The sequence below is a fragment of the Dermacentor albipictus genome, chromosome 7, assembly GCF_038994185.2.
Source record: "Dermacentor albipictus isolate Rhodes 1998 colony chromosome 7, USDA_Dalb.pri_finalv2, whole genome shotgun sequence".
Lineage (NCBI taxonomy): Eukaryota > Metazoa > Arthropoda > Arachnida > Ixodida > Ixodidae > Dermacentor > Dermacentor albipictus.
Window position 1 is genome coordinate 15,104,439 of NC_091827.1, and position 22,857 is coordinate 15,127,295.

Genomic DNA, 22,857 nt, shown 5'->3' on the forward strand with positions numbered 1-22,857 from the left:
CTGGCACATATTTATATCTGCCAGAGAGAAATGCAAATGTAATGCAAATGGGATACATCTTTTTTTGAGTGTGTTGATCTTCCTTTCCACTGGCTGTGAGCTTTGTGTAGCCACATGTAAGATAATGCCCTTGCTCTTGTTTGATATGTCATACAAGAAAACATTGGAGAAAAACAAAGAACACAAGGCTTAAGCTTATATATTTTAAGCACATGAAACTTTTGGCACAACACCGCTGGCTGGTTCCTTGACTTTACTAAACAACAAGCACTATTGGTACAAGCCAACCACACCTTTCACATGCATTGAAACATCGTGTAGAATATTTAGTAATGATCATGTTGGCTAGATACTGCCAGTACCTTGAGAGTCCCGCAAAAGTGAACAAGCGTCAGCATTTCTGAATAGTGATGCCAACATTCTCATGGTATTTTTAGAAGCAGTCATTTTGAGATGGAAGCACTTGAGCCAATAATTGCATTGACACCCATAGGAGCTGGTGATGACGGCTTACACCACAGTTCTTCAATCACACCAGTTCAAAAACTCTGCTTGTAACTCGGAGCATACTTGGAGGCCAATCCTCAGCGTTTAGTTGACTGGCACATGACTAGTTATAAAGTGAAAGTCTGCTAGAGTGCTTCGTGAGCACTGTCTGTTACCACCATAAGTTCCTTGAAATGGCAAGCCCAGCTTTCAAAAAATTAAATGGAAAGATGATTTCATTTTGATTACAGTGGACTTTTAGGGCTCCTTTTTCTTGTACTCAATGAAGTAGCACAGTAGTTTGCAGATACTTTTGGTTCGAGGTGTTTTGACAATTGGCAGGCCTTCGTGAACTTGTGAACAGGCAGGTATAATTCTGGGGTTCTAGGTGCCAAAACCAGATCCGATTATGAGGCGCGCTGTAGTGGGGGACTCCGGAATAATTGGACCATCTGGGGTTCCTCAACGTGCCCCCAATGCACAGTAAACAGGTGTTTTTCACATTTCGCCCCTATCGAAATATAGCCATCGGGAGTGTCACAATGGTACGACTCTAGAACAGTGTGTGTGCGTTTGAAACTCTCATGAGCTATAATTTAGAGTAAGCCAGCGCACATCCAAACTTCTGGCTCTAGGTGTTTAGGCCTTGAAGTCATTGAGCTGCTCTGAAACTTTCACATTCTGAAAACTTGTGGGCAGGTGTAGATAAAGTATCTAAAGCAAAGCCATATTCCCAATCTGTGACCTTCGGAGATAAAAAAAGAAGCTTAATTGGACTAGTAATCATTATCTAAACAAGCCAAATCTGATGCAAAAGAAACTTGCCCTTGGACAAACACTTTGTCAGCATTGCTAGCGTCATTGTATACGCTGACTAAATGGGCAACAGGAACACCATTGCACAAAGAAGGGCTGTATTCTAGGTCAATTACTTTTGCGGGTGCGGTCACATTACTCAGCACTTCAGCATGTACGGGCAACAATGTATCTCGCACAGTTCTGAGTATGCTGTCTTGGCACAGTGCGTAGAATGATATTCCTTGTACACACTAGTGTCTGATGCCAAGCCATGCGAGAAATCATGAAAGTGAACGTAGCCCCAAAAGTGATAGACCTAGATTCCCAATCCAGACGCTGATCGCAACAGTGGAGCAATGTTATGGCTCTTCGCACGAAAGCTGAAGCGTCCGTTGCCTAAATAATCGAGCACAACTGTAGTCCAAGCACATGTTGAGCACAGGCGCTTGCTGGCATGGCAACCAAGTGTCCCGTGCTGCACTGTTTTAACACACACAAACATCAGTCGCTTCACAAGGCACCTACGCCTGGACGCGTGGCTTTGCAGCGGCCTGCTTTGGATGTTTCATGTTTCCAGCCTTGCTGGGACGTCCCTGATCTAGCTTGGGCTTCTCGGTGCGAGTGTGCCACACAAGAACTTGAGTGCAGTTTCCAGCTCGAGGCTCCAACTCCTCTGGCCCAGACAGAAGCTGCTTCAGCAGGTACGATTCCTGCTGACCACGGGGAAGCCGAAGCCGGAACTGGGCGTCAGGGTTGTCAAGAAGTAGCCGCAGGGACACAGCGAAACCCGCCATGTCCAGGGGATAATGCCTGGAAGAAAAAGAAAAAAAGCAGGGGCACTGTAAGTGTGGAATGTCAGGCTTAACTTGTTTTGTGCTTCTGTAATGCAGCGCAGGAGCCAGAGCTGCTACTGATATAGCTAGTCTGTGATGGCAATCCTGTGGTGTTATCTTATGTAAAGGCTCATAACTTGGAGCAACTAATCAGGCCATATGGACATGAAACATTTGTTTCTTTTCTTCTTGGAGAGAAGTGTGGCTGTTCTCACCTGTATGGTTTCCAGACAGCGTTCCAGCCGACAACATGACTGTCTCTAACAATCGGCCGCTCAACCATCAAGCCTCCGACCAAACCCACAGGCCAAACAGACACTTTGACAGTCTTTCGCATCTGTAAAACATATGTATCAGTTCGTTTACATCATATTGTATAAAGTAATGAAAATTTCATGCTTACCCATCTACACAGAATTGGGGCCAGAAGTGCTCTCAAAGCAGGATGTATCACTTCTAAAACTTGCAGGATGTGACTAAATGCATGCAAAAATATTGTTAGCTACTTTGGAGGCTACATAGTGGAAACTAATAATAAGCATCGGGTAAAGTGCACAGAATAAATCACAAAGAATTGTACGTTACTTGCAAGTCTCTTCCACCAAATAAACTAGCAATTCAAGGTGAACAAGAGGGATAGCAGAGGAGATATTGTTGGGCCAATTGGTTTACCATTGTTGCTGTAAGAACAGGGCTCGTGCATCTCTCTCATGGCATTTGTGCATGCGTCTAGAGGTGCACTATCTTTACAAGGATGAGAGGGATTAGGGTATAGAAATTTGACAAAGGGGTCGAAGAAGTATAAAATGCCTTAACCTGTCACCTCCTTGGTGTGAGGTCAAGTTCCACACTTGCGCAACTCTATTTCCTTGAAAAATTGTAAGTCTGTATGCAAGTGCAAGCTCATTGTTGCCTGCCAAAGTATCCTGCCACCATCAAACACTGACTTGCTAGCATGACGAGTCAAATTTTAGGAACATAATTGCTGCATTCCATGCATTAGGAAACCTTAGAGTGCAAATTATCTGCAAATGTGATCTGCAAGAATTTGATGTCTACCTCGTCAAACAGACGCAGATCATAAGTGTTGTCATCATCAGCAAAGTAGACTATGCCATTGGGATCCAGATGCTCTGCATTGGCTCGAAGCCAGCGTAGGCCTTCGTTTCTCTGGAGGACACCCTTTGGAAGAAGCCAGCTAGGATCTTCAGGCTTCAGCTTGCGATCAGCTGGTGTAGCAGCATACAGATGGGTGAAGGCCACACCGCAATGAGCTAATAAGCCGGACACCAAACCTGTTCGGACCGTTGAGTCTTCGACAACGATCCAGTGCAAGTACGGGACCTGAGGAAGACACGATTGAGAAACAGAAGTGGAGTTCTTCAGCCTGAGTCTAAAGCATTTGATATGCAATTATTGAGTCCACTAGGATTTGACCTTTATGTTGCTTGATTTTCCTACATGGCCTTCACGCACATTCTTGGTCACAGTGTAAAAAAAATCGTGCGCACCGAGTACGTTAAGTGCTGCTACTCAGAGTAGTACGTATTTCGTTTTATGTGCCACTAGGCGTTGTCACTTGGAGCAAAACAGAATTAGCTAGTACCAGCTCAACAAAAACTCGGGTTCGATTTGTTTTCCTTGCGCCGACGCATAAAGCCGAGGTTAACGTGTTCAGTGACTTACCAGACGAAATGTATGAGAAAGCCGCGTCAGTTCGGCTTCTTGAACAGGACGTGTGTACGTGGGCGTTATTGCATATATGACCCGCTGCCGCTGGCCATCGGCAAGTTTCTCGACCGCCGCTATGCAGTCTGAATGAACACCCGACGACACTAACCTGTCGACCTGCACGATAAAGAAAGTGCATTGTGCGGACCTGTCGCAGCATAAAGGAGAACAAAGCTGAAAAAAAAGAAAAAAAAATTAACAATGGCTTTTTTACAATTTTCCGTAGGCAGGAGTGCGTCCAGCTTCCCGAGACTACGTTGGTTCGGCTTTGAATGAGGCATTGCTGTGTCGTGACTGAGAAACAGAAGAAAAGTGTACAGAGATTCAGAACGCACTTTGTTTCTGTACGTCGTGACTTAATGAAGGAACTCACTCAACTGCACAACGAGCCAGGCGATGAAAAAGCAGACGGCTACTGTCAGGAACCTGTTGCGACCACAGATTTGGGCGACCATTGGCAGCGATCACATGCGTGCTCCAGATAGAAATCGCTGGTCAGAGTCGCAAGGAGCTTGGGCCGCTGCTGTACAAAGTTTGTGCAAGTTGTCATTAGCCCGTTTTTAAAGTAAGCGCAAACATCACTTCGACAGTAGAATACCAGTAGAGCGGCCCATCTGAAGACAACGCCGACGTGCTTGACTAGCGGCTAGTTGTGACCAGTGTGTTGGCTGCTTAAAAGCCAATCGTAGACTTTTACCAAGTCGAGCCTAGCTTATCCAGGCACGCCATCGGGCAAGTTACGTTTGTTGTGCATATCTCGTGTTCCTTGTCGTGGCAAACGTTGCATCGGTGCGAGGTATTCTTTTCGTTATTATAGAGCTACCGTGGTGAACTGAGCAAATCAGTATCGGATTATTTGCGTAGGCGCTCTCTTGAGCGCGCGGACGTTTTCACAAGGGCCAGAGCAGCACGGGCGTCGCCATGGCGGAAAGTTCGCAGCAAGCAGGCTTGACGGCCACCGTTAAGCACGAAAGCGGCGCCTCGAGCCCCGCGAGCGGAGTAGGAACGACCGAGAGCAGGTCGGGGCCTTCGGGCCAGTCGCTGTCGGAACTCCTGCTGCAGCTCGAAGATTACAGTCCGACCCTGCCGGACGCTGTCACGGCGCACTACCTGAACACCGCCGGACTGGAGGCCAGCGACCCGCGCGTCGTCAGGCTTGTTTCCCTTGCAGCGCAGAAGTTCCTCTCGGATATCACAAACGACGCGCTGCAGCATTGCAAAATGCGCGGTGCCGGACAGAGCAAGAAGGCCACCAAGGACAAGCGCTACACGCTCACCATGGAAGACCTGACTCCCGCGCTGCAGGAGTACGGCATCAACGTCAAGAAGCCGCACTACTTCGTCTGACGCCGCGCGTCCTGGTCCATTGAAGGGCCGCTCGCTAACGGTGTCGCGGTGTCCTGCTGGTTTCAAATGTAAAGACCTTCGCGATTTGACGGCTGCATCGAGTGTTCCTAATCGTCAAGCCCAGCGGCCAAATACAGTGCGGGCTACGATGTATATATGTGTTGAAGTTGTGTTGCCGCGCTCGAATTCATTTCTTTGCGGTTCAAAAATCGTGGCGTGTTGTGCATCTCGGAAGAAAAAAGAAAAAAAATTCGGTAATGACAGTCCACTCCGATTTGGAGTGCATTAAGGGATGTATTTTCTGTACAAAATAAATGCCGAAATGGGACACGTGCTTTGACTGGTGTTTTCCTGCATAGTATAAATTTACCACTGTACAAAAGGAGTAAATAGCTGTGGACGCTGCCACTACTGGGCTGGCTTCTGTAGCTTTGACTGAATCGGAAGTGTCTATAACACTCAATTCATGTGCCGCCAAGGTCTTCCATTTGAAAAAATATTCCAGCAGGAAGCATCTCAGGATGACTATTGAGATTTTAATGCGATAAGTATTGAAGCAAATGAGACACGCTGTGTTGCCGCAGCTGGAATGAATCATGTATGAGGGGTGTAATGTAGCCAAGCTCCTCTTCTCTTTCACTTCCCTTCATTAGATCAGGACATGCACCGTGACCTAAGTTGTAGTAGATGTAGATGCTTCGATTTAGTGGCACATTCCCACTCTGATAGATTGGCAAAGAACCAGGTAGTTCAAAATGAAATGGGAAATGTTAGGAACAAGAAATTGGAATTTTGAAGTTGGCAGGTTTGAAATAAAAGACAGTGTAGAGATTTATTTTCAAAATGTAGGAATGAAAATAAAACAATTGGAAATCAAATTCATTGAAAGAAAAGAAAATGCTGAATTTAGATTTTAAACCTCATTAGCTCTCAAGGAAATTCTGGATGCAGCACACACCTTCCCATTGCTGTGCCCAATTGTTGAGGCACCCAAGGACAGTAAACTTGTTGCAGTTAAATCTAATCCAAGAAGGCGGAGTGGTGTCCAAGGTTTGTCTTCTAATGTAATACAAGAAATGAAAAAAAAAAGTTCTCTGGTTTCTTTCCCACAAACAACAAATCAGTGAGGGTGCCAGGCCAGCCCTGTGTTAATAAGCATTTTATTGTGCTATGCAACATCATAGTCTACTAATAGCCACTTTAAGTCTTCTTGTTTTGCATGAATTACCTTTGCAGAGGCTCAGTTTAAGATTTGGGGAATTTGTTATGACAGAATTCTCGCAGCATCATTTGCCTCCAAAATCTTGCTGCTATGATCAGAGCTGATGAAAGAAGTATGTGAATGGCAAGACCATCTACTGACACCTTGGCCAACGCATTTGCCATTTAATTTAGCAATGGGCCTGTATACCCAGGTACCCAAACCAATTCATTATAAGTTAAGTGGCGAGGTGCTAATGATTTGCCGTCAAAGAGGTTCACTGAAGAGCGGCACATACTCAGTGACGCAAGCTGGCGTCAAAGAGGTTCCTTGAAGAGAAGCACACACCCAGTGACTCAGGTTGCTATGAAAGAAAAATGATTAGGTCCGCATGTAGATTGGTAGATACTGCAAAGTGTGTGAAGTGTACTAAATGTGTTAATCACATTAAAGTAGGCATTTTTATCACTACACTTACAAACACGATTCCAACAGAATGGTGCTTCTGCATAGATTTATTTGGGCTCAAAACTAACATATTGCATTACACATAAAGAGAACAACTGGCACCAGTAAACGTGTGCTCCTGCAGCATTTTCCAGTCCAATGCACACAGCTGCATGGTTTGACCTTGCAAGCGCGGTGTCAACATGTTAAAAAAATCAACGGGGTATGACGCAGAACCTTGCATAGTTTGTTTCGATGCACCGGTGTCAGCTCTCCATGGAAAGTCTTAGGGCAGCCTCTAGCATTTCGTCATCAGACAGCGTGGAGGCCTCGGTTGGCGTCTTTGCCTGCTGGCTCTCCTGCTGGCTCTCCTGCAGGCTCTGCTGCAGTGCCTCTTGGAGATCACGGTCACTGTCTTCCTCGAGAAAGTCGTCTGCTTGGCATTGCGGTAGTTCGCCAACCACTACGAAGATGGAGTAACCTATTCCAGAGAAGCAGAAATGGCGCAGGTGTTATTCAGTGGGAATAACATCCATGCACATGAGAAACTATACAGTCGTTGCTTTGAACATAATTCTTATTACCAGCGAAAGAAAAATGGGTGACTGAGAGAAAAGCAGACAATTCAAACCAATGCAAATGCTGGACTACAGCTTAAGCCTGCTTAAAGGGATACTAAAGGCAAATACTAAGTCAAGCTAAAGTGGTAGATTAATGCTCATGAACCTCCAAGACATCAGACATCAAAGCTTTAGTAACAGAGAAATTGAGGTAAATGCAGGATACCATTTGAGATGCCCAGGATACATAAGTACTAGCGCGATGACGTATGCACTCCTCATAATTCTGTCACTAGTACTCAACCACCTGTAATAAAAAGATCATTGCATTGTATTATAACATGGAAGAAAATGCTACTTGTCCAGTTCTAGTCAATCTTTAGCAAAAGGAACTCATTGATGTTACCCTTGACAATGATGCAGGCAGACCACACGTTTCGTTTTTGCTTGACTCGGTGCTGCCCGTGCTTTCACATTTCAGTAGTTTCGTTATCGCATAGTGCCGAGTTGGGTTTTCTGGCTCGCGAAACTCTCACAAACTGCATGTAGCGGATAATTCCGTGTCCATGCGATGTTGTGGGATGCCTGAATGGTCCACGCCACTTGACCATGAGCAGCTGCAGTGGTAAAGCCAATGCTCTGTTTTCGTTCGCTTTCTCCATGGCCATGCATTTGCGTTTTTCGCAAAAAAACGTAGTACCATCTGTCGGGCACTGTTTTACTCACCGATGCAAGTAAAGGGCATTGATGGCATATGTGATGTCGCCACTCCCCATTCGGGCGTGGCCGATTTGAATTGCGCTAAAGGGATGCGGGCCCTCCAGACGCAATTTTCTCTTAAACTAAGTATTTTCTTGGCATAAAACAAGCCCTGCACGGTTTCTGGAATAGTATTTTAACCGTCCACATCGACTTACCACTTGTCTTAAGTGTCCCTTTAAAACAAGGAAGAGCCATAGAACACAGCATTGTAACTGCACATGCCTGCCGCTCATTCTCTGACTGAGACATTAATTTTTTTTTCTTTGTGATGCCAACAGAAATGATGCTAATGCAGTTATCACCTGCTTTTTTGATGCTAAATGCCTCAAGGAACAACCTGTTAGGTTTTTATTTAAACCTACGTAAGACGTCTGCAATCAAAATATCAGCTGCACTGACATATTCACCTGTGATCTGCAAGATGTCCTGGACTTTATGTCACTTCTACAAGTGCACGTCTCTATTGCGTTGGTAGTATGAATCAAGAATTTAGCAGCAGCCAGCTAGCCTGTTTAACAGCATTACTTAGAAAAAGGTAAGATATAACTTAACTGTCTAATTGCAAGGAAACTTCATGACTAAGTTGGCTATAAATAAGTGGTATATGCGCTATTGAAGTAACATTGGTAAAGCTGTTGGGTTTATAATTTAAAATTTGCTTAGCAGACCCATGCACCTGGTCGTTAGCATATATGATTCAAATCCCAACCAGAGAGAGATTTCCAGCATGCTGCGAGCATAAAGTTTCTTACAATATTACCTAGGGGGAAAACTGGCACCACACTGTCATTGCATGGGTAGAAATGCCAGGATGTGGTGGCTTTGAATTGGGATCGTTCTCTTAGAGCCAGGACACCTTGAAGGCACGCCTGGCTAGCACTGTTTTATTTGTCAGAATGGTTTGATCATCATCACCATGAAACAATTGTGACAGACTGAATAGTGCTAGCCAAGCATGCCTTCAAGGTGTCCTACATTAAAACAAAACAGCATGTAAAGGGCTGTTTTTATTTTAACGCTACACAATATCTTTTTTTTATTATTCAGCCATGATGACTCGTGCTTGAATGTAAAGTTACATATGAAACATAAAATGTGCCATGGACACAAAGTGGGAGTGTTTCTAAATGATGAGCTCACCGATATCCTTAAAAATTGGAGTGCCATGTACATTGAAAAGTTGTAACACACATAAAGCTTTACCTTTCCTATGGGGCATGCGAGACTGCTAGTCTCTGGATTATTCTGTTCTCTGAGGCTTTTAATGCATAGTGACATACTAAAACAAAAGTTTTCACTTTTTGTTCCTACCGCAATGTGACTGAAAATAAAGCTTATTACCCTGTTTAACACGAAAGTAGAATTTCAATGCTACAGAACCACCTTATCAGGTGTAATCAATGTATAGAACTGAGGTTGAACGGGGCAAATAAGACAAGGAAACAAATACCACAGACAAGCAGTAATTGTTTCCTTGTATCCTTGTCTTATTCACGCTGTTCAACCTCAGTTCTAAATATGAACCAACTAGTCCTCATCAAGATCTTACTAATGCAATGTACAGACATCCACACTATAAAACTTTCTCAATTTCTAGTAGCCCTTTTTCCATCATGTCCACGCTATTGTTTAGAGTTCTCTGCAAATCAAAGAAGGAGTAATTAACACAGCATCTGTTTGGTTCAAGGTTCCAGGTTGACTACTGTGTAGCCTGCACGTCCTTCTGGCTTCCGTTGTCTGCAAGCATTGGCTCTGAAACCGGCCAGGGGCACACAGGCATCAATTTCTTTGCCTCATAGCACAGATTCAGTGCTCTAGACAGAAGTGAAGACGACTGTGCATTAACACATGCGTAGGTACTTGATACACCTTTAATTTCACCTCAACAAGCTACAGGTACAATGCTAAAGCGATAATCTTCATGTACAATGCAGTGAACAATACAGGTAGCTTCATATTTCTGGCATCATTACCTACATTGCTTTTTTTCAATCTATGTGACTTGCTTCATGTGGCTTTCCTTTTGGGGTTTCATCTGCCATTGCCAGCATTGTCTCGTCAACAAAGACAATGTTCACGCAGCTACCAGCACAAACAAACCATACTGAGTTCTGGCCCAACACGTGCCACTGCTAACCACAATTCCACAGAAATTTTGGTAAGGTTTCTGTCAATCCTTATTTTCCTAACACCACGAGCACTTCTGTACAGTAAGCTGTAGGACAACGCAGAAACACCACAAGAGGTGCAAAGTTTTGAAGTGTGTTGGAATGTAGAAGTGCATGCACTATGAGTTAGAGCAAAAGAACGTGCACCAACAAGAAATGTCTCATTTGATTGTGACGGTGTGAAATGCTGATGTAGACTGACACTGTCATTCTGGGCACTTGTATGAAAAAGCACTCGGAGAGAACACTTGAAAAATTAAGATATCTTGGCTGCAGCTGCGATTCTAACACCGTACCATGTGGTTAGCAATGGCGCACCTGACAATCTGAGCAGATAGAAAAAGAACTTAAAAACTCGGACGTTGGTTTTCAGTTCATTCGACCTTCTCTGTAAAAGTATGATTGAGTGGAAAGAGTGTGGTGGAAAAGGGAGTGAAGGGCAATGTGGTCGTCCTATCACCACAAAAACGAGATAGTGTTTGTAGCTCTTAGGTTACCTTCCTGCTGCAGCTGAGCGAGAAAGAGTGCGAGATAGGTCCTGGAGATGGGCTGAGGCCCCGACAGGAGCGAGTTGAGGTTGAACCAGCGGCCGCCCAGCTTGCGGATGGTGAACCAGTGCTCCTTGTAATTGCATATGTAGGCCGTTGACAGGCTGCAAGCGGATAGGAGGTTGTATACCAACTGCTGCACAATGTGCGAGCAATGTTTGGCCTTGCTGATAGCTTCTTTAATAGTAAAGTTCAACGAAATTTCACTTCAACTAAATTAGCCGAAGTATAGTATAGTATGAGTAGCACATACTATAGAAACAAACTTGGAAAAACTGCAGGGCTGGTAATTGTGTGGTTTTCTTATTGTACAGTCTTCCAGTAGCACTTAAGCAGATGACAGGTGAGCCTCATGGGCATGGCAGGAATCCCAACATATTGCCTCCAAGATTTTCCGTGTGCTGCAGGTGCTGCTAATCTCAGAAGTCATGTGCGATTTTTCAGCACTCTGGGTTCCGTGTTATTTTTAGCAACTGGTAACGGTGACTTCACCCCCAACCCCACACAGTTGTCAGTACTGTATTACCATAAAAACGTCTATTTCTGTTAGCTTTTCGTGATGGATCTTCTTTTACTTCAAATGTAAGGTTTTGCATGAAGGTTCCTCTATATGCACATTACCTCAAACTAGGCTTTTTATGCAGTCCAACATTTATTTGTAATTGCAAGGAAGCCAATGCCAGGAACTGGGTAGGCAAAAAGCAAACCAGTGAGATGTGCCTTTTGGGAGCAAGATACCAACCGTGTTACAAATAAAAACTGTCTCTTTAGACCAACTTGAATAACTGGAACTCGAAGGAACTGTTTTTGCTCCTAGATCACATTCAGGTTGACATGGGGATAACTACACATGCATGAAAATAACTATCGCTCAATGGCACAAAACACTTTCTCCTAGGTTGGGACGTGGCATTGCTCTTGTCAACTGTCATTTCATACAACGTACTTGACTTCCCTCCATTCAAAAAGGTGGCAAGGGGTTAGATTGAAGTATATGACTACAAAACTGTGTGAAGCCAAGATCGACATCATATGGTGCGTGCACTTGCCAAGGCAGTAGTGCTCGCTCTTGAAGCAGTGGCCAGACTAAATGGAATCTTGCGGTGTACTACAGTGCTCGTTACTTTTTGACAAGTCTTTACAGGTTAGACAGTCAGTACCAATACATAGCTCATTAAACTCAGCTATGGCCGACACAGTAATATGGTAACTATGCTTACAGTACTGATTGCGCTGCATTCAGTGCTACACTTTGTCACGATGGCCAAATACCATGCAGGCTCACTACTGGGCTTTACAGTGCCAAAATCTGCACCGTTTTTTTAAAGCTAGCTTTGAGTGCAAACACAATGCGTACAAGAAAGGTGCCTAAGCTAGGCATCAGTCCGGTATATCTATTTGTGTGTGCTCTGCCTGCACTGAAAGCTGTAGTTTATCAAAAAACGAAGTGGGAGGGGGAGGGGGGCGAGGCTGGCAATGCAGTCAACACGGTTTGCAGTGAGGAGCACCCAGACACTGTTCCCCCTCCTTCAACAGAGATAACCAGTGATAGTCAAGCTATCAACAAAACTGTGAGAACAAACAGTGAAGTGTATGTCCTTAAAAGAAAAAAGGAAATGAAGAACAACCACTGAAGAAGTTGACTGTGATATGTTTTGGAAACTCACGTAGGATCTGCTTGAGCTGCCTGCGCCACCGGGTCAGTGCTGTTGTAAGGCACAAGTTCGAGGCCCCACACTTTGAGTGCATTGGCAATCACTTGCACAGAGAAGTAGCCGCTGTCATCCAGGTTCCCGGATGGTTGCTGCATTTGAAGGAAAATGAAACCTCAGCATACGGTCACAAAGAGTCAGCGATCGCAGCCAGCCTATAGCCTTTGCTTGAACACAGAAACTGTTGCACGCTGAGTGCAAAGAGACAGAACAAAAAGACATAGGTACTGACATCCCCCTGTCAAGGACAAGATAGTGTTAGTGCAACCCCGCCTTTAACGAGACAATGAAGAGAAACGCTGAATCAGTTTAGATTGATAAAGTATTCTTGAAGAACTGTACTTTTGCTGATTGCATGGTAATAGGTTGGTTATTAGAATAGAAAATGATGGTCAAAGTTTCATTTTTAAATTTCGTGCTAAAATCCCAGAGCTGGTACGTCAGGAGGATGTCACGGAGTCCCAAATACATATATATATATTTTTGCATTTCAGCCGTTATGGTCCAGGAAACCTCCCACATTCAATTTTAGGCCTTTTTCAAAAATGATGTAGTCCATTCTTGACAATAAAATTTCAGCTACGGTTAAGCAGACAGCGCCAAAATCCAGGACATCACGGTGTGTAGTGGTGCGGGAACTTCAAGGTAGTGTCTTTTGCAATTGCGACTTTTCTTGCTTACGAAGTGTCTCTTGTGGTAAGAGTGTTTTTTGGTATTGTGGAAGGGTAATTTACTAATACAGCTCAAATTATTTTTATCTTTAATGTCCCTTTAAGCTCCGCTTGCGCCTGTGCTAAACACCCTAAAAGGAATGGCTTCCAAAAGAGCCAGATGGGAACATATTTCTGCGGCAGTAGAGATGGCACCACAAGGGCACACATCGGCGGAGTGGATCAGGCCGCTGAAATGGAGGTTCCTAGATGGGAATCATTCAAGCAAAGTGACCCTCTACGTAAATATTTGTCAGAGAGTTCTAAGCTGCGTTAACTCGCTAGCTTGTCTGCGCTGCTTGTCACACTGAGAGACTTGCCCCCGATCCTCGTCGTAGTGCCATTACTGAAGGACTTTCGTTATGCTCCAGCTGACATGCACTTCAGCATTTTTCACAAGTCACTGCCAAGTTCACTTTCTTTAACAGCCATGTTGCCTGGCAGGTCGAGCTCGCCACATTTTGCAGCATAAATGTGGGGTGGGGTATTTTCTCGTAAATGTTCTAAACACCGAGTACAAAGTGAAGTACTCGGTCGCTCTGATATTCACACAAAAAGAATTCTTGCCATATTTGTGAAAATACATTACTTTTTTTTTATAGAACAAGAAATGGTGGCTTATCAGAACAAAGTATAAAGGTTGAATCTATGGTAAATGTCACCTGTTCCGTGTGCTGGATGTTTTACGCACCAGCGTAGCTTGAGATATTTTTTTCCTGTTCCTTTACAGGCACACTAATGGTAAACATTAAATCAGGATGACAGGAAAATTGTTCTCTCTTAGAACAACACCCGTGTTCCTTCTGCCGAAGACAACCGATTACGGGTCATATTATGTTGGAGTTCATACTACAGTGGACTTTTGATAACTAAACATTACGGTGAATGCAAACAAATATGCATACTTTGGCTGGCCCACTACATCTCCAAATGCAGTCTTTAACTGATTAAATTAAACAATGCGTTCAGTAAAATTTCTTGCCATCCCCAAGTAACAAGGCCAAATAAGGCTGATGAGAGGATGTAGATATAGCATCAATAGTGAATGTGTGCCGACATTTGATGCTGGTGTTTGCGTGAACAAGGGAAGTATGACAGCCTGCACTAGTTCAACGGTTCAGCTATGTTGCAGTGTACACAAGACACGTGACATGTTCATGATCATGGCTCTGATATTCTGTACACAAACGGGGACTCTCTATTCTTTCTATTACAGTAACTGTCACTCATACATGTAGCCTACATTGTCTGAGCATCTGTTCGTATACAAACTTCTGTCATTTGGCCCATATTTTATTGGATTCAGATAATGCAAGTGAAACTCTGTGGTGTGCAAGAGTCTGACTTGATACGAGTTGGCTTTGTGACTTTTCATGGTAGCCAACTAACCATCAGAATGTGTTGTTGGGCCAGTTGGTCTGTCACTGCTTGCAAATGGCACAAGAGAACACGAAGGACAACTAGGAATATGTCAAGACAGTCACAAAGCTGGCGTGCTTCGTGTTCGTCTTCATGTTCTCCGTATTTGTTCATCTTCTCTGGTGCCATCTGCAAGCCGTACCAATACACCCAGGTTTAATGCTTTGCTTCTAAGTGCCTCTGAACAGTATATGCGTTGAGTCAAGTCTAACTCACTCACATGCATAAAACGCTGGTAGTCGTCACTGTTGAGGCCTCCTTCGGCCATCGTCTCGCGTTCTTGCTCATCAATTTGCTGGGCGATGGTTGCCAATTCAACAGCAGTGAAGTATTCGCCCTGAAGCAGTCCATTGAGGCAGTGCTGAGCGCACAGCGAGCCTTCTTGCTGTGCGAGAGAAAGAGACAAAGCAAGACGTTGAATATTAGCATCGTATCTCCCGTAATAGTTATCCAAATGTTGCATACATGCCTCGTGCCCGTGCGACATTGTATTGACAATTGCTTTTTTCCTATGCACAGCCAAGGATTGTAATGCCCTAACTACCAACACCACTCCTATCACTAATGTTTCTCGCTTCAGGACTGCCACTGAAGAAATCCATTACTCAGGTCATCCAACCTAACTTCTGCTGTTTGCCATGTCTTGCCCACCTCTTCACGTAGTAACCCTGCCCTTGAGGTATTCAATAAATAAACAAATAAATGTACTAAGATGCTGAGAGCTGAATGGTGCAGTGAAAAAGGATGACAGAATTTGGCTACATCCAAGCAATGGAAAACATTGTTACACTGCAGCAAAGCATCAAGAGGGCATAAAGAAGCAACATGGCCATATAGTGAAAGGTGAGGGCCATCTATATCTGCAGCAAGGCAGTGATATGATTAATTGTGATAAGAAGTTGTTGGTTCGAGAAGAAACAGTACTGAAGATTTCAACATGACACCTTCAAGAAAACTTAAAGGAACTCTTAAAAAAAAAAAAATTGCAGTTTTGCCTGCAATGTGACAGCTGGTGAAACATAATGCACAGTAAGCCTTGCACTGTTTTGTGCAGTGATGGTTCGAGTATGCATTTGTAAATGCATGATAAAATGCTGCACTTCACCGTATGATGTCATATTTTAGCACAACTCTTGCAAACCTTTATTCTTGAATGTCGCATGCCAGTTTTGATGCTACCCTTTTAAAGCTCTGGCCAACAGCTGATGCCTTACCCTAATACTGCAGCAACAGTCACAAAGCACTGACAGTTGGGCACATTGTTACGGGTTTATTTTGTACATGGTGCCACAGAAAAAACACAGTCACGAACTGTCATCATGCCATTCCATGTCTGCTTTTTCTGTGGCACTGTTTTCAAAATGAAAAACAGTCACACAGGAGCATGCAGTTGTTCCAGCTTATGGTAACAGTGAAGTTTAGTAACAGGGAGACAATTTATGAAACAGGCCATTAACATTTTGAAAATTTATAGACTTTGAACACTTTCTCAAACAAATGGTTTCGAGATGTCTAAGTGCTGGCTTGACACTTTTTCACAAAACATGGGTCAAGATTATGCGAGACAGCCACTCGCCTCTCAGACTTTATCCACCTCCATGACAGAAAAGAATATTCCGTGTGCAAAGGCCTACAACATTTGCTCAGGTTTTGTCCTGGGCAGTTTATTTCTGAACTATTTGTGCTGCTAAATAACATTAAAGTACAGTCGAACCCAGTTATATCAAACAGACTCATCTGCTAAAAATAGCTCAATACAAGTAATTTGACACACCCGAACTTGTCTATAATGAACTTCAATACTTTTATGATGTGTTATATACAAGCCTGTTATGCCCAATGGAGAAAAGAAGCAAGCTATTTTGCTCCTGCCAGATCATCACAAAAACAAACGAAACATTACAAATAACTCTCCAGAACACTGCGTGAACAGTGTGCAAGCAGCTTTATAGTGATGGCAGATGTTCAGAGTTCGATGTATCCAGTGTCCAATCCGTTAAAAGTTATCTTACATGGGTTTGAATCAGCTAATTCTGCACGCTCGATATATAGCGAATTCGCTTTATCCGGGTTCGTTATATTCGAGCTTAACTGTCGCTACATTTCACTCGTTTTTGCACGGCTAGGTTTTCGCGTAGTGCCGACGCTACGGCAACCACAGTGCGCTACTGCAACTAAAATATTTCGACATTTTCGGCTTTCTCGTCTCAGGGATGAACTGAAGCAGCCTCTTAATTAGCTCTAATCCCTCCACAGAGATCCGGGCATGCGCAATGTCTCTTCTGCCACGCGCTTGTAGGTCGTTACTCCCGAGTTAAAGCTTGTACAACCTAGGATTTTCGCTCTGCACAAGCACGCCTGCACCTGACAGAAATTTTACAAAAGCGAGTACCAAATTTCTGAACATTTCAACACCTGCGGAGATTTTCGAGAGCAGCACAGTGCCGAGCTCAACGAAGAGCGCAAATTATTTTTAAAAAAAATCGATCTCCCTACTGGTCTTCATTCATGACTGAAAAGAGTGACAGCACGTACAGTACGCCATGCGCGAAAACGCATAGACAGCGTTACACCACTGCGCTTTTTCGAAAGTGTGTCTAGTGTTTTCATTGTTATGTTTATTTCGTAGTCAATTCGGAACAACTTTGCCGTCATATCCAGAGGTTTGCCCTCATATCCAGAGGCGGAACGTGACTGTAAAGTAGCAGCAGCGAGCGGCCAGAACGCTACTGGTTTTTGAACACGCGGTAGGCGAAACCAGAAACCACGACATGATGCAGCTTTACCGCGCAAATATGCCTCTCACCTTCTCGTGGAATATCCGTTCCATCCTCACGAGCACAGCCGCACCTTTAAGAGTCGTAGGCGGCTAAGCGTACAGGGCTAGCTCGGCTCACGACAGCACAAGTCCGCATTTTCGCAATGTCCAATGATCATTTTTAACCGGCCGAAAATGGAGCCCCTGTGCGCGCCGCGCTGGCCGAGAGTAGGCGGCGTCTCACGTGGTCGGCTGTAACGAAAGGCGTGGGCGTAGCGCGCACACGCACGGTGGTCTAAGCTCGGCGAGCGAGCCACGCCGAAGTGCAGCAAGCAAGGCAATTTCGCGTGACAATATTCATGGGCCACGATGGGCGAGGCGAGCTCTTTCGGCTCGTCGCAGACCTTCACGTAAACATCACCATCCTCCGCTTACGGTTTCGGCAGCGCCGCAGACTTGCGCAATGCGCCATGAGCTAATGTGACCTAAAGATGAGCTATAAATGCACATTAACCTTGTGATTACCGCAAGTAATCAGGTCATCGTGAGAATTTTTTGACCGTGGTGCACCATAGTGCTCAGAACTGAGGTTATGTGCTGATTTCAAACAACAACAACAAAAAAAAAACACTTGAATGGGCTATGTTTGAAAATAAAAAAAGCAGTGTCTGTACCACATAAAATGTCAACAATGAAGTCAATAAGAATTATCCAAAATGTGTACGTGCGTGTATATATTTATGTTGAAACAGTTGAAATCCAAAAGTAGCCGATAGGCCTTTCATGTCGGTCGATCCGAGCCCATCCAAAAGGCAAGAACGGACGAGCATTGGGACGCGCTTGAGCGAAGGTCAAAGAAGCGAAGAAGCTTTGAGGCAAGTGTGTGGACTTCGTTGTGTTGTCTCACACACATAGAAAAACTATCTCGTTCATCACTGCGTGTATGTTTTTCTTTTTTTTTCGTCATACCTTCCAGGAGCTGAGCGGCTTGGTGTATGGCAGCCACTAGCACTGCTCTAGAGAAAGTCAGGCCCCTGCTCAAAGTTTGTCGGCGGTACGCCGCTACCGTTCTTTTCCCGACTATCAGTGGTTGGCTTATTTACGCCGATTACTCGCGCACCCAACGGTGGAAAGCAAGCAAGGCGAGCGCCGAGTGATTGGGACAGCCGCCGTTACAATTCAGGTGGGTTGCTCTCGGTGGCCGAGTCGGAGGTCAGAATCAAATTTATGAACATAAAGGTGCGTGCAGTGAGCGGCATACATTCCAAAGTTTGCCTCTTTTAAGGTCTCATACGACGACAAGTATTTAACATCCTTAGTGTCCTAAACAGCTGACCCTTGACGCGTCACCAAGTTGCTACGTGCCTGCTGTAGATCGACGCTTATTGCCAGTTCTGCTGCGCAGCTTTTGTACGTTGGTTGCGTGCTGTTTCTTGGCGTGGTTTAAACTGCATTGTTGTTCATGTGGAGTAAATGTAACGCACCTTGTACCGTGACATTCGTCAGGCTGCTTTGCTCCATGTTCAAACATTACTTCGCTGTGCTTAAGTTGTCGGGACATGAGCTTAGTAGTGCTGATGCAAATAACCAGAAGGTAGGCTTGCAAGAATTAGTAATGAATGTGCTTGCGCAACGTGTTAACTTGGCTGTTTATAAAGTATGGGTCCAGACCGGCCCAATATGTGCAAAGCTCACTACTGTTCTTAACTTGTTCACGTCATTTATCTAAATGGCACTTTACTGTTGTCCACATGAAGTAGTTATAACATGCCCTGTACAGTGGCACCAGTTTTCTTGCCTTGAAGTAAAAGCACATGAACATTACTTTCCATAACTTTGATTGTCAGCACAAGAGTTTTGCAGTGCTGATGCAAGTAGCCAGAACAAGGTAGGCTTGTAGAAATTTCCAGTGAATGTATTCATGCAAAGAGTTGATGAACCTCTGCTTTTCAGCATGGACGTGGCAACACTGTTGCGCAGAGCAAAGTACTTCTCGGGTATCCCACTTTTGGTTCTCGCTTATGCCGTGGGAGCAAAGCTTGACCGCGAGGACAGCCTGAGCCTGACCAGGTATCGAGGCAAAAGCAAGCTCTATGGTCGAGAATATGCACCGGGCGAGAAGCCGCCGTGGCCATGAGAGAAACACCTGTATACTTGAATAAACATGGCATCTGTAGTGAAACTTGCTGTTCAGTTCCCATGCCTGAAAGTGTGAAAGTCTTTAGAGGAAGCCTTGGCTTAGGGCCAACTCCAATTTTACTGCTGAAATGCATGTAAAATGCAGCAATGGTGCTTTGAAAAATCTGCCCGACTGATTAGAATGTATTTTGTTGCATTTATGGGTGAAAGTTGAAATTCTAGCAACCCCGAGAAGAAGAATTTTCACTAAGGACCTAGAATTTCTTTACAAGAATTGCAAGAAATTGGCAAGTATAAAAATTAGAAGTGCGAAGTCCATAAATCCAAACTTGCACCAGGATATTGCAGTTCTGTCAATTGCATCCGTTAGAATGTTTAAATTAGACTAACATGATTTGAGTTTACACGCTTATATTAAACTGTTAGTGTTAACAAGAATTTTACAAAATTCCTACTCACGAATATCTCAAAGCGGTGTACACTACATCAACTTTGTATGCTTTACATGATGTTAGTAGGTGCAGTTTACAGATTTTTTTTAATTGTCAAGTTAGTCATAAACTTCAGACATTAGCTTCCTGAAATTTTTCAATTTTCAAAAATCTTCCTAGAAAATTTATGGCATAAATTTAAAATGCACTTGTTGTGGTTTCTAGGTTTTAAATTGTACTCTTAAATGCAACAAACCATCAAAATTTGTGCAGTGGTCTTAGTTTGCAAGTTTAGAAGTTGTAGAGAAAAATTATTTGTGTTCTCGCACGTTTAGATGAGAGCTCCCAAGCTGAAGCTTCCTCTTAGTTCCTTCAAGCGTAGAAGATTCTCTGTATAATAATGCCTACCATTGCAAAATGTAGTGGGAAATACAAAGGAAACATTGTTGGATGAACGGAAGAACAATTTTTCTGACCAGCGGTACAGAGGTCTGATGTGGTGAACATATAGCCATTTGACTGAACTGGTTCCCCCGAACTCCCGACAAAACCTTAAGATTTTGCACTTCCCTGTACAGGCAGCAACACCACATTTCTGCGTGCTATAATGATGCTGTTAACAATTGTTTTCTATATACTCCACACTGCGTTCACATTCAGATACCTGCTGCGGTGACTTCGGAGCTGTGGTGTTGCACTACTAAGCATTAGGTCGCATATTTGATACACAGCTGCGGTGTGTATCAAAAGACATATTTAGACTCTGAAAATGCAATATAGGCACTAAATTTAATATAGGTATTTGTAGCCACAAGGAAAGTGTTACTAAAATGTTTCTAGACCCATGGTTTGTGCTTAGGCACTGTAAGGACACAAGGAAATAATAGGCATTTTGCCCTAAAGTTTCGGTCTCCAATTATAAAAGTGAAGGCGTCTTAAAGGTAAGGAAGGCAACCATATAGGCAAGGGAGAAATATCATAAAATGGTTATCACTGCTAATCACTGTGCATGAAATAGACAGGCTTTTGTTATTGTCAGCCAAGGTAAGGCAAACTCTGGGCACAGCCTCAAAAGTGCGCTGTGTGTGCCCTCCATCAACAGCGCTCGTGCCATACCTGTTATTTTTGTACTACTATTTCTCCAAGATTCTATTATGCGCCCAGTTATGCCTACCTTTCCTAGTGTCAGCAGCCACATTTTGAGGGGCATGATCCACAGATGCCTGTGTACCGAGAATTCATTGAGCTTCGGAGAACCTAAGGTAGCCAAGGTCACAGTGCAGCAACAGCTTTGAAACAAAGTTTATTCATTAATCTGCGTACGACAAGCAACTTCTTTATTGCAATAGAACACTCGTGTCATAGTGGTGCCATTTCTGTTTACTCTGCCGTGGAGTCAAGGTTGTGTGTTCGAGACCTAGCTGTGTTGGACGCATTCCTACGTGTGTAATATTGAGAAAGAAAAATTGTGTCTACAGTTTTCGGTTCTAGAGTAACAAAAGAAATTCCAAATGGTTAAAATTAACCTGGAGCTCTCAGTCTTGTCGAGCATTTGCAGTTGTCGGTGCATTGATGTTAGAAAGGTCATCCAACAGAAGCCATGATGGTCCCAAAACATTTGGGAGGGGTTGACATGGAAGTAGCCCCAAGCCAAATGTGAGCTTAGCATCACAAATTCTACATCATAAATGCTAAATCTTGATTTCACAAGTTTGTCAGAAGTGTCGAATGGGAGTACTGTGTATGTCTCACATGTGCAACCTTAAATGCAGCTGGTGACCAAACTTTGCTCTTGTTTATACAGACTGTGATGTCATTAGTCCACAGTGCTTGTTGGGAAGTGTCAGCCCTGCAGGTCTGCATTTTTCTGTTCTAGCTCAGTACATGCACTAGAAGCGTAAATTTTGAGCACTAGTTCCATTTGCAACTGCTAGTATGCCGACATTGAAAGCCTCGTAGCAGTGCAAAAGCGTAGATGTTCTGGTGAGGCATGTATTCATGGTGTGGTATGTTCCAGTTTGTGTGTCTTGCAGGGTACCACTGTTCAGGTAGCACTGCCATAAATCAAGAATGTTCATTACTGTCTGCTGAAACCATCCAAAACTTGCCTGCAAACTTAGTTTCTTCCAAAGAATCGGTAGCAACAAAAGCTATTCACTTCGGCTTGTGCATGTAATTAGGGGTCTCATTAATTTTCTTCTTTGAGTCTAGCCACAGCAGCTTTTTCTTTTTCCTCCCTGCTTGTTCTAGGTGCTCAGTATGCAGTTTATTTGGTCTTGGCATGAGGGTTTCTTTATCTGGGACAGGGGTGCGTAAAAGTGTAAAGTGTCTCAATATTAACACACTGAAAAGCACCCACACGTGCAAGGAGATTCGAATTCAACATTCTAGGTATGTATTTTCCAGAATTTAAAAAGAAAAGCAAAAAGAAAAGGTGTGGTCTAACTGAACGTAAAAGTGTGTTCATGATGATCAGTATTCAAGACATTACAGAATTTTTTTTTTACTACAGGAGTACGTATTACATTTTTCTGGTCACTTGCAACAGTTACCTCAGCCACCACATATTGGTATGGCGTGTAGTCCTGGCCAATCAACAGTACAGAAGTCTTCATTCATATTCACAAAAGATTGCCTCCTGCATATATACATTCCATTCCATATGCTGTTGATGAATCTCATGCACACCTACTTGACCAAAACTCTGCTCATACGTTCAGTAGGGCCATTTCTTTAGTCACTAATGCCGTACTAGCTTTTCCTGCAAATTGAGTCTTCCAGAAATTTGGTAGTGACAAAGGCCATTT

At 43.8% G+C, this 22,857-nt stretch overlaps 3 protein-coding genes across 3 annotated transcripts; 1 reads left to right on the forward strand and 2 right to left on the reverse strand.

Moving 5' to 3' along the window:
* Window positions 1–183: 183 nt before the first annotated feature.
* LOC135914375 (galactosylgalactosylxylosylprotein 3-beta-glucuronosyltransferase 3-like) lies at window positions 184–4,490 on the reverse strand. Its single transcript, XM_065447187.2, has 6 exons — window positions 4,222–4,490; window positions 4,063–4,142; window positions 3,804–3,965; window positions 3,177–3,461; window positions 2,333–2,454; window positions 184–2,094 (listed from the first exon to the last, which is right to left on the reverse strand). Exons 1-6 carry the CDS (start codon window positions 4,301–4,303, stop codon window positions 1,806–1,808), a joined length of 1,020 nt encoding a protein of 339 aa, XP_065303259.2. The 5' UTR covers window positions 4,304–4,490; the 3' UTR covers window positions 184–1,805.
* An 81-nt stretch (window positions 4,491–4,571) lies between these two features.
* LOC135914327 (transcription initiation factor TFIID subunit 10-like) lies at window positions 4,572–5,530 on the forward strand. Its single transcript, XM_065447132.2, has one exon. It carries the CDS (start codon window positions 4,770–4,772, stop codon window positions 5,193–5,195), a length of 426 nt encoding a protein of 141 aa, XP_065303204.1. The 5' UTR covers window positions 4,572–4,769; the 3' UTR covers window positions 5,196–5,530.
* Window positions 5,531–6,893: 1,363 nt separating this feature from the next.
* On the reverse strand, window positions 6,894–17,994 carry LOC135914377 (ataxin-3-like). Its single transcript, XM_065447189.2, has 5 exons — window positions 17,529–17,994; window positions 14,943–15,107; window positions 12,549–12,685; window positions 10,831–10,985; window positions 6,894–7,324 (listed from the first exon to the last, which is right to left on the reverse strand). The coding sequence occupies exons 1-5, from the start codon at window positions 17,550–17,552 to the stop codon at window positions 7,110–7,112; spliced, it is 696 nt and encodes a 231-aa protein (XP_065303261.1). The 5' UTR covers window positions 17,553–17,994; the 3' UTR covers window positions 6,894–7,109.
* Between the last annotated feature and the right edge of the window lie 4,863 nt (window positions 17,995–22,857).

Excerpts from the sequence above, each read along its gene's own strand:
- LOC135914375 (XM_065447187.2), bottom strand. The coding sequence starts at position 4,303 with ATGGTCGCCCAAATCTGTGGTCGCAACAGGTTCCTGACAGTAGCCGTC. Across the intron at positions 4,143-4,221 it reads CTGGCTCGTTGTGCAGTTGA|TCACGACACAGCAATGCCTC; the intron begins GTGAGTTCCTTC and ends TCTGTTTCTCAG. Across the intron at positions 3,462-3,803 it reads TTTCTCATACATTTCGTCTG|GTCCCGTACTTGCACTGGAT; the intron begins GTAAGTCACTGA and ends TGTCTTCCTCAG.
- LOC135914327 (XM_065447132.2), top strand. The coding sequence starts at position 4,770 with ATGGCGGAAAGTTCGCAGCAAGCAGGCTTGACGGCCACCGTTAAGCAC.
- LOC135914377 (XM_065447189.2), bottom strand. The coding sequence starts at position 17,552 with ATGGAACGGATATTCCACGAGAAG. Across the intron at positions 10,986-12,548 it reads GCAGCTCAAGCAGATCCTAC|CCTGTCAACGGCCTACATAT; the intron begins GTGAGTTTCCAA and ends ATCCGCTTGCAG. Across the intron at positions 7,325-10,830 it reads CGCTCAGCTGCAGCAGGAAG|GTTACTCCATCTTCGTAGTG; the intron begins GTAACCTAAGAG and ends TCTCTGGAATAG.